Source organism: Schistocerca cancellata, chromosome 2 (assembly GCF_023864275.1).
Source record: "Schistocerca cancellata isolate TAMUIC-IGC-003103 chromosome 2, iqSchCanc2.1, whole genome shotgun sequence".
NCBI lineage: Eukaryota > Metazoa > Arthropoda > Insecta > Orthoptera > Acrididae > Schistocerca > Schistocerca cancellata.
The window spans coordinates 164,626,579-164,638,133 of record NC_064627.1 but is presented as its reverse complement, the minus strand read 5'-3'; the positions used below and the strand labels follow the sequence as shown (position 1 = coordinate 164,638,133).

General features: G+C 38.1%; 1 protein-coding gene across 2 annotated transcripts in view; it reads left to right on the top strand.

Annotated features, from left to right (window-relative positions):
- The first annotated feature begins 455 nt into the window (after nt 1-455).
- The window catches only part of LOC126161457 (AN1-type zinc finger protein 4-like), an 87,393-nt gene continuing 76,293 nt past the window's right edge, over nt 456-11,555 (top strand). Inside the window, exon 1 of one of the 2 annotated variants that reach the window (XM_049917278.1) lies at nt 456-1,093. In XM_049917278.1, coding sequence (XP_049773235.1) covers nt 931-1,093 — 163 coding nt within the window. In that variant the 5' untranslated portion in view covers nt 456-930. The remainder of the gene's footprint in view (nt 1,094-11,555) is intronic. The other variant, XM_049917277.1, reaches the window with a different exon arrangement.

The window sequence follows — 11,555 nt, the reverse complement described above, 5'->3', positions numbered from 1 at the left end:
TTCATACGGAACGATCTGTCTGCGCAGCAGGCATAATGTGCGCAAACATTTGCGCAGACAGAACGTTGCGTGTGCACGATCCTTACTAAATAGACATTATAATTGGCTCTGTTAAAAATATTCGTTATGCGCACGTCGGTAATTAGAACTGCACCTTGGAGATTTCTCCAAAAAATTGTAAATAATCGTCAGCGATACTTCGTGCAGAAAAAAACTATAATTTACGAGTTGTCTTGAAAGTTGTTCAGAAAATTGAGGTCATAGTATTTGAATATTTTATTTGGTGCTTTGCACTATTCTTCGTCACAATAATCTTCAGCTCGTTTGCTAATTAAAGTCAATTTCTTATCCATAACAGGATTGTGTATTTAATTACCTACAACATTTGAAATACTGAAAACGCTTTGTAAATAAAAACGTTTTATAGGATAGAAGCTGTATTCTGAAATGTGACCTTCATTACCATTGGCAACCCTGCAAGATTCTTTGGAGTTACTAAAGAAACTAAAAGATGGTTTAGAAAGATTTGTTTGTGAATTGAAACTGTGAAACAAAAAAATATATATTGTTGATTCTGTTGATTTAATCTACACACGAGTTGAACGTTCGTAAATTACAGGTTATAAACTCACTATTCTCTGACAGCACCGAACTTGATTTGCTCTTTACACATTTAACTTCAAAACTGCTGAAAGCAATTGTGGATATAATAAAGTCATATGTGAAGTACTTGTCCGAATAAATCTGCTTCATTGGAAAATAAAATATCAAGCTCATCGGGACATGTGTACAGTGATATAACGTCAAAAAATGCAATGTTCCGTAAATTATGCGGATACGCCATACACAGTTCCGCTGTGTTCCTCAGAGAATATAGATGATGATTAATATTGCGCATTTAAGCGATTAGATTGGGAAAAGTGCAAATGTATGATGTCGCAGCATGGATCACGGCCGAAGTATCGGTCATCATTACAACAAGAAGGAACGATGGATCTTTTCATTGAAACACTTACGGGAACAGCATTCGAAATGACAGTGTCACCCTTCGATACAATAATGTCCATCAAATCTAAAATCCAACGAGTTGAAGGTAAGAAACTAATGAACTACTTATGTTGTAGTTATACTTGTTATCACAATAGCAATGAGTAACCTATAACTGAGTTAACATATTGTGGGTTAAAATTATATGTGACATCAGAGGCAACCGTGATTTTAGAAACCACCTTACAAACACCAGATCGAAATTGCGCTAGCCGTACAGTTAATTGTAACACTTCACTATTTCCTGAATGAATGAGAGTAGAGTACTTGTTTTGCTTTTCTTGGCCCCTTATTTATGAGATTGTTTCCTTTTCTGGTAGATTAGTGAGAAATTGTTTAATTTTAACTTTTGTATTTGTTGAATTTTTGTCGTAATTACATGACCTATTATTAGGCTCATTTGCGAACCTGCATAACTGTACCTTAAAATTTAAGTGTGATTTCCTTTTGTACATAGGTCTCAGCTGTCCGACTCTATCTGCCCTTGCCCCTATATAAAATGGTAACCCATATACAAATTGATGGAGCTCTAAGCATAATTATCTGCTTACCGTTGCTTAGTGAGGCGAGCAATATATTTGTACTTGCAGTACTGTATAACTTCAGGTGTTCCTAAATAATATAATCATTTGCATATTTGATACTTACCATCATTGTTCATAGGACACCTTCTGTTGAGAAACAAAGTATTTTATCAAAGATTGCATATGTATTCACGATCATCATAGAATTTTCATTGTAAATGAACTAGCATACACTTAAGTTCATTCTTAGAGTGCTTTGTCGCCCACACAACAAAATGAACTAGGGAGAGAATGTGTGTGGTAAACTTAACAGGGCAACACCAAACATATCACATAATTGGTATTCCATATAACTAGAGCATGTATCTGCAGCTTTGGCTTTGGGAAGGAAGAGTACACAGACTCCGCTACCTTCTGACTTTATTATTTCTCTCATTGTGTTTTTATTATTGTCATTCCAGCCCATGTGCACTAAGTTTCTAGTCTTCTCATTTTTACTATTGGTAATCTGCTGGCTAGAAGGCATTCTCTACTGTTATTTTTGCACTCAAACTGGTTGGTGGAGGGGAAGGGGGGGGGGGGATGACATAGGAAAGAGGTGGTGTTTCTCTCACCACAGATGAGCTCTGAGAGATCCTTTGTCTGGACTGAAACAGGTGGTGTTTCTCTCACCACAGATGAGCTCTGGGAGATCCTTTGTCTGGACTAACCTACGTACAAACACAACCTGTATATTTTTACTTCTCCTTTAATTTTTGCTTAGTTCTAGCATCGTATTGCTTTCAATGCCTTGATTTTTACCATTCCTTTCATAATCCGATTAAATTTCTGGTGGACGTCACTAAAAGCAAAATTTTATTGTACGAAGTTGGTTAGTCAGTGAAGTAGACTATTTTAAATTCTTAGGACCAGGCTAGACAGACATACTTTTTGAAAGTATCAAGCTCAAGATCATGTGCAGAGTGAATGCTGTCATCTTCACTATTAGAGTAATCTCCTGTGTGTCTAACACTGAAATACGAAGCCTTTATTGTGCTTACTTTCACTTTATTATTTCATTTGGTGTTATATTTTGGGGCAACTCTGTGTACTCACCAAGGATATTCTTAGTTCAGAAATGGACAGTCAGGTTGATCCAAGGTTTCAGTTTGCGAACTCCATGGAGGTCTTTGTTCAGGTGTCGTGTGCAGTTCCAACTGTGCCATAAGTGTACATCATGGGTTTTGTTGTGGGCAGTAATGACTCAAAAGAAGAAAATATAACATTCCTTCACTGAACAATAGGTGGAGAAATGGGCTCAACTGAAGAATGGGATACAGCTTGTTGGCTTTGACCAGTGACATCATATTTGTCATAGATGAGCCATAGATGATAAATCAGTTATCTTCTGCATCAGAGTGTCATAATCATAAATTAAAATAAATGAATGTGTTATTAAGAGATAGATATTGTGTAAACTTTTTGCCATTTGTGGCATTTTTAAATAATTTGTGTATCGTTTTGAATTATCCTATTCAACTGAAGACTAGGATGTTAGTACTAGTGAAAGCAAAATAAGCAACGGCATCTTGTACCTCAGTTGAAGTATGAAGGTTGTATCCTACTGTTCAGTTGACCTGTATACATCAGCTAAAGTACAGGTTACAAATTTAATGTTTGTCACTTTTTTCACCTTCACTAGTACTAGCATCCTGTTCTTCAGTCGACCTGTGTAGGATACAAGTACAGGATACAAATTTTACATTTGTCGCTTTTTTCGCTATCGCAAGTAGGCCTACTAGTATCCTATTCTTGGTCAGCTGAAGAATGTGATACTATGACTTTCTACTGCAATAAAAGCAATATATGTAACATTACATTCAAAGTATATAGACATGTGGTATTTATCCATGATCTGTTTCCTCTGTACTGCATTCCTCTGTTCGTCAACATTCGTCTAGGGTCATTCCATATCAAATCACCCAATAAAAAATAAATTTTACACCCACCTCCTTAGATTTTCATGAAATTTGGCTCAAATGGTTCTAATACCATCCTGACAACACCTGCAAACTTTTTTTGCTGTATCTCTTATAGTTTTTTTATAAATTTTTAATGTTTTTATGTTTTGCATTTTCCGAACCTTCGGAAATGGTAAATTTAATTTGTATTCAAAACTTTAAAATTGCTTATCTTAAAAACTCTTTTAGATAACATCATGACTTTTTGCAGCAAGTTTATTTATTATACATACACTCCTGGAAATTGAAATAAGAACACCGTGAATTCATTGTCCCAGGAAGGGGAAACTTTATTGACACATTCCTGGGGTCAGATACATCACATGATCACACTGACAGAACCACAGGCACATAGACACAGGCAACAGAGCATGCACAATGTCGGCACTAGTACAGTGTATATCCACCTTTCGCAGCAATGCAGGCTGCTATTCTCCCATGGAGACGATCGTAGAGATGCTGGATGTAGTCCTGTGGAACGGCATGCCATGCCATTTCCACCTGGCGCCTCAGTTGGACCAGCGTTCGTGCTGGACGTGCAGACTGCGTGAGACGACGCTTCATCCAGTCCCAAACATGCTCAATGGGGGACAGATCCGGAGATCTTGCTGGCCAGGGTAGTTGACTTAAACCTTCTAGAGCACGTTGGGTGGCACGGGATACATGCGGACGTGCATTGTCCTGTTGGAACAGCAAGTTCCCTTGCCGGTCTAGGAATGGTAGAACGGTTTGGATGTACCGTGCACTATTCAGTGTCCCCTCGACGATCACCAGTGGTGTACGGCCAGTGTAGGAGATCGCTCCCCACACCATGATGCCGGGTGTTGGCCCTGTGTGCCTCGGTCGTATGCAGTCCTGATTGTGGTGCTCACCTGCACGGTGCCAAACACGCATACGACCATCATTGGCACCAAGGCAGAAGCGACTCTCATCGCTGAAGACGACACGTCTCCATTCGTCCCTCCATTCACGCCTGTCGCGATACCACTGGAGGCGGGCTGCACGATGTTGGGGCGTGAGCGGAAGACGGCCTAACGGTGTGCGGGACCGTAGCCCAGCTTCATGGAGACGGTTGCGAATGGTCCTCGCCGATACCCCAGGAGCAACAGTGTCCCTAATTTGCTGGGAAGTGGCGGTGCGGTCCCCTACGGCACTGTGTAGGATCCTACGGTCTTGGCGTGCATCCGTGCGTCGCTGCGGTCCGGTCCCAGGTCGACGGGCACGTGCACCTTCCGCCGACCACTGGCGACAACATCGATGTACTGTGGAGACCTCGCGTCCCACGTGTTGAGCAATTCGGCAGTACGTCCACCCGGCCTCCCGCATGCCCACTATACGCCCTCGCTCAAAGTCCGTCAACTGCACATACAGTTCACGTCCACGCTGTCGCGGCATGCTACCAGTGTTAAAGACTGCGATGGAGCTCCGTATGCCACGGCAAACTGGCTGACACTGACGGCGGCGGTGCACAAATGCTGCGCAGCTAGCGCCATTCGACGGCCAACACCGCGGTTCCTGGTGTGTCCGCTGTGCCATGCATGTGATCATTGCTTGTACAGCCCTCTCGCAGTGTCCGGAGCAAGTATGGTGGGTCTGACACACCGGTGTCAATGTGTTCTTTTTTCCATTTCCAGGAGTGTATTTGAAGATAAAAATGATACTATTAAAATATATTAATATTTTCTATGAAAAAAATAAATGTATTATTATTATTATTATTATTATTATTATATATGTTTTATTTTATTTATTTATTTATTTTTTTTTTTTTTTGACAGATGTTTTGTTTTATAAGAATTGCAATATCTAGAGTCTCAGACCTGATAGAATGCTCAAATTTGTTTTAATTTACTCTTAAACATATAGGCTACTTGATAAAACAAAAATAATGATGGCTTTTAACATGTTTATTAATTGTAGTAGATTACATTAGAATTATGTACAAAGATAGTGTACTTACGACACTTATGTATAACCCAACTGATTGCTTGAAACATTGAATTTTTTGAGTAATTTTGTCTTTTTAATAAACATTAATGCTGATTCAAGCTGTTTTTCCACGTCATCCAAGAGCTTTCAGTTCTTTTGATACAGTCTTTTTTGAAGTAATACATTCTTCCAGTGCCACTTGATTGAGTTGCGTCTGCTACACAGACTATGTGCTCCAAAGGCACTATGCAAGAATCTTCTCTTTCAGGCCAATAAAATGATGCAGCTGGTCCTGAAGGATGTAGAAATAGAATTTCTGCATCTTCTTCATCATTGAATATTGTTTTCACCAGTCCAAAGTACCAGTTACCATCATAATTTGCAGCCACATAGCTATTTATGGATGGTTCAACACGAACCCAATCAGAAGAAGAATGGAAAGAAAAGACTATGGAGGGTTTTACACTATCTGTAGTCCTTCTAATTTCAAGGTTGTTTGTTGGAAGTGTTTTGAAGTTATGAAAACTTCTTGTTCCAGGAATGGTTCGGGTTGCTGAAAAACTTTTTCTAGTTTTAACCGTAGCAAATCAGCTTCTTTTTTGTCAATAAAGTGAAAATGAATGTTTTCAATATTTTTTTCACAAAACTTGTACTCATAGATTGCTGTCATTATTTGTTCTTCGTCTGAAAGCTGTAGACTGGCTTTCCTTAAAATTCTTGTAATAGTTCCTCCTAGGCCATCACAAATTGACTTCCCATGACTTGCTGCAAAAAAAAGAGTGTTGGGCCTTCAAATTAAAGTTTCTCAAGTGTTCAGTCAAATTTTTAAAACTGTTTCTATTTTTGTACTGCCCAGCACAACCATCTGTGAAGTAGTGAACTGATTCAATGTCAGTATGATGTAATGACAGCCACTTTGTAATTTCTTTTTGTACAAAGTTAACAAAACCAGTGTCATGTTCTTGGTCATCACTAATAAAACAGTAGTTGGAAACAAAAACATTGTTTTCCTCATTTCTTAGAAAAACTCAAACTGGGTGTAGTGTACAACCACCTCTATTCCAATGGTAACTTTGGATCTCATTTTGTATAACAAAGGAATAATTTTCACTGAAATCCATCACAGTAATTGCTGTTTTGGGTGGTGGGTCTTCTTTCTATCTTTTAAAGGCTGCTGATTGGGATTTTGCTATAAACGATTGCGGGGTGAGCTTTTCCAATGACCTAACCAATAAAGAAATGTAGTCTTCAACACTGATAGACTGTTTGATCATTTCTGCCCTGTCTGTGTTAACCCACTGACTGATTACAATTTCTTCTTCTAAATCATAATCTTCACTTAGTTTTTCAGTTAAGTACTCAGTTAGTGCAGTATTTGCAGGACAGCTGTCGCAATGATGTAGCATGCAGTTTTGGTTTTCCGTATTGCACTCAAGCATCTTAATTAGGTCTGTATAAGATTCTTCAATTTTCGCAGCATCCAGTAATAGTTTAACATTCTGGTGGATACTGCATACACATACAGTGTGTGTGCCTGCAGCACCAGCAAGGATACACCATTTAGGTCCCAAGAAACAAAATTTTGAAAATCCTACTTCTACCTCGGGATTCTCCCATTTGAGAGAATAATAGAGTTCTCTCAAGTTACACAAAATGAGTCTTTTTTGCATGTACACATTTTTTTGAACACTTACTTTGTCTTTTGTTCCAGGTAGCACTCTGGAACTTTCATCCTTTTCATAAAAATCTGTTACAAGTCTTACTGTATTTTCAGAAAGAGTTTTACCTTTTTTTGGACCAGGAGCTTCCAAAATACCCTTTTCAGATTTTAGCTTTCCAGCTTGTCGCACCATGTACTCACTTACATTAAATTCTTCCATCACTTTATTTCGACTCCAAGAATCTGGAGCCAAGGTCAGAATCTGGATTTTTCTAGACCTCCCAACAGATGAAATCTTCTCTTTCATAAGAGAAATCATTACATCAAAATCCTTTGCTTTCTCAACCACACTTGTATCTTCTTCGTCATCATCAGAACTTGGTGCATCATATTTTAATGCTTTTGAAACCGCCTTTTTTGCAGTCTTTTCAATACTGCTAACCTTCCTTTTAAAATAAGACCCTATACTTTGTTCTGACAAGCCATGAAGTTTTATTGATGTTAAACCTAAATTATTAAGAGCAATGTTTGTTTGTATGAGGGATTCATTTCTGGATTCCAATGATTCTAATTCAACCATGACTTCATCATCTGTTTCACTTTCATTGACTTCAACTCTTAATTTTTCCTCACAAAAGTTACAGCATGTTGAGCAAAGCTTTTGTCCAGGTTTTATGCTAATATTTTTTGTCAGTAATTGTTTAGAAAGATCCAAGCCTACACTTCTCAACGATTTTTTGATGGGCTTTTTGTGTTTTTTTAGTGGGTCTACACATGTTGTTGGATACTTTTCAAAAACATTTAAAAAGTAGTAGCTGTGGTGTGAACATATATTCTTAAATTCACACAGATTAATTCCAGATCGTAAGTGGATCAAATCTTTTTCTTCCTCACTCAATTCAGATACCGATTACAACTTTTTTGAAGGTGTGTAAGTTGTTTGCATTCAGTCACATTTTTTAAATAACCCTATGCTACAGGTTTGAATATCTGACATGCTGATTTCACTTTTGGTCTGATTATTGTTCTGGTTACTTTTATAGGATATTGGAAAATCTCTGTAAACTAAGTAACAGTACTTACTGAAAGTTCGAATAAACTTAATAAAATACTATCTAAGCACTATTTAACACTGTAATAATTTTTTACTTCAAAACACAGGAGTAACAAAACAAAATCCAAGCGTACATTGTTACTCCTAGAAGACGAAAACTTATTTTCGGTGTCTAAGTCACTTGGTACTTTTTATTTTTAAAATGTAATTAATATTATTTTAAAAATTAGATAACTATTAAACAGGTTAAAAAGCCAACATAATTTTTCTTTTATCTAATAGCCTATACAATTAAGAGTATTTTAAAACAAATTTGAGCTTTCTATCAGGTCTGAGACTCTAGATATTGCAGTTTTTGTAAAACTAAACATCCGTTAGCTAAAAAAACACACATTTGTAATTTTTTTTCATTTGGACGATTTTAATATAGCTTTATGGTAATTTTTTTAACATTTAGATATAATACACAAACTTATTCCAAAATTTCATACTGATATCTTGAGTATTCTTTAATATACAATTTTTTTTTAGTTGTGAGGACACGTTTAAGTTAAGATTTCCGACTGCTGAAATAACGCCAAATCTAAAAACTTTAAAAATTTATGAAAGAACTATAAGAGATAGAGCAAAAAAATTTTACAAGTGCTTTCACGATGATAAAAGAAGTAATTGTACCAAGTTTCATCAAAATCTGACATGGTTGGTGTCAAGGCCTGGGTGACTTGACATGGAATGACCCTCTAGCTATCTTTGCAATGTATCATCTGTGATAGCGCATGATGTCATTTTTCAGAGTTGACAGATTGTATTCCCATTCTTCAGTATTCCCAATAAATGATATGTGCTATTCAGTGGGTTTCATTTTCAGTAGACTTTCAGCAGGATTCTTTCCTATAGTTGTTCTGAACATGTGTTAGGCACATGTGGCGCAAGGTTAGGTTCACTGGTAGATTGGAGACAAGTCATAGTCTTGAGTAAAGAGGGCAAGTAATTTATCATCAATACATGCATTTCACACATGTGGAGTAGATTCCAAGAGAAAGAAAACATTTAATAGCAGTATGAGCAAGGTTGACAGTGTACAACCAGACATCACCAGGATTATTTTCTTATGTTATGCATGTAAAAATGGCCACCTGTCATAACACATGCCCTGGTTAAAGACTTCATATATCATTTTGAAAAGATACTGTCGCTTTAGCTGTAAGTTCTTAACAGCTTCTTCTTTTCTTCTGTAGTGGTCAATCCAAGGATTGGTTTGCAACAGCTACAATGGCAGCTTGTCTCCATTCTGTGCGTCTTTCAGCTTTTCTCTTCATTTCTTTATAGGTGTTACATCCCACATCTTTCACGATTTGATCCATGTGCCTCAGTCGTGGTCTTCCTCTTGGTCTTTTTCCCTCGACATATCCCTCTAGGATTGTGTTCAGGAGTCCTTTATGTCTTAATAGATGGCCTGTAAATTGCACTCTTCTTTTAACAGTGAAACTCCAGAAGCTTCTCTTCTCACCTGCTCTTTTCAGAACCACTTCTTAACAGCTAAAGCGGACGTATCTTGTGAAAATGAAATACTGGATATTGTCACCTTGACGAGGTCATCCTGTATGCTTTATTACAGCCAGATGTGTTCCCGTCACACAGAGGCACCTTCTGGCTCATTAAGTGAATGTTTTATCTTGTGCACCATGGATGGACTTACGAGCAGTTTGTTTGCAGATGAAATGCGGTTTAGCCTGGAAAATGATTGTTGCAGTAAGTTAATTTGATACACCCCTTTGACATTCTTTAACCTTGCCAATATTGTAGAAAAGGACTGATATGACACAGCATGTATTCTCATCAAAAGTGGCTTTGCGTTAGGAGCACACATGCCATTGTATGTCTTTTATAGGGGTACTAAGGAGACTGTGGTCTATTGGAGTGGCAGCCTATGGTAATGCAAGTGCCTCTCATCTGATGGATGATAAAACTTGAATACATGGTCTGGCCTTGTGTATGAGTATGTATAGCATCAGAATAATCTCCAGTGTATCTATCGCTGAAACATGAAGGCTTTTTTACTGTGTTTACTTTCACTTTATTATTTCACATGGCGGTATATTTTGGGACAACTCTGTGCACCCACTAAGAATATTCTTAGTCCAGAAAAGGACAGTCAGATTGATCCGCGGTGTCAGTTTGCAAACTCCATGGAGGCCTTTGTTTAGGTGTAATATGCAGTTTCAGTTGTGCCATCCATGTACATACATTCCATCACAGGATTTGACAGTATTGACTCATTATGAGGAAAATACAATCTACCTTCAGTGAACACTAGATGGAAAAATGGTATGCGTTATTCAGCGGGTTTCATTTTCAGTAGACTTCTGGCAGAACTGAAATAATGGTGAGTGGTAAACCGAAGTGTTAATATCTAAGTTGAAGAATTTCGTTTGCTATCTGTACACAAGTTCCTCAAACTTTTTTCTTGGCTATGTTGTTTATTAGCATACTCTGTTTTTTTTGTTTTTTATTAATTCTTTGTTTATAAATTTTGTAATCAGCATTCTGTAAACTATGTTCAGAATGTTTCCATGAACAAGTAGCCTCTTGTAAGCATCTAGCCTCCTGTTGTAGCACCAAGCTTTTAGGCATTTCCGCAAGTGCACAAATCTTATTTCCATATGATCTTAAGAATAATATGAGGGGATATATTGCTATGCACCATGCAGAGGTGGCATTTAGTCACAGATAGGCACAATGCAAAATACTGCGAAACATTTAAGCTTACAGACCAAAAAAAGTTTTTCTGAAACAAAAAACATACACACTCTTTACAAACATAACTGGCACACACATGGCAGCTATCTCTGGGTTGTGGTGCCCAACTGGTGACTGTGACCTGTGTCTGATGTGAGTGGCAATCTACTGGGGCGAGTAGTGGGGTTAAAGAGGCGGCATGGGGTGAGGAGGAGGGGAGGAAAGGATGGGGAAAGATACTGTGCTGCCTGTTTTATGTCTTCATCTACATCCATACTCCGCAAGCCACCTGGCGGTGTGTAGCGGATGGTACTTCGAGTACCTCTATCGATTCTCCCTTCTATTCCAGTCTTGTATTGTTCGTGGAAAGAAAGATTGTCGGTATGCCTCTGTGTGGGCTCTAATCTCTCTGATTTTATCCTCATGGGCTCTTCGCGAGATATATGTAGGAGGGAGCAATATACTGCTTGACTCCTCAGTGAAGGTATGTTCTCGAAACTTCAATGAAAGGCCGAACCGAGCTACTGAGCGTCTCTCCTGCACAGTCTTCCACTGGAGTTTATCTATCATCTCCGTAACACTTCCGCAATTACTAAATGATC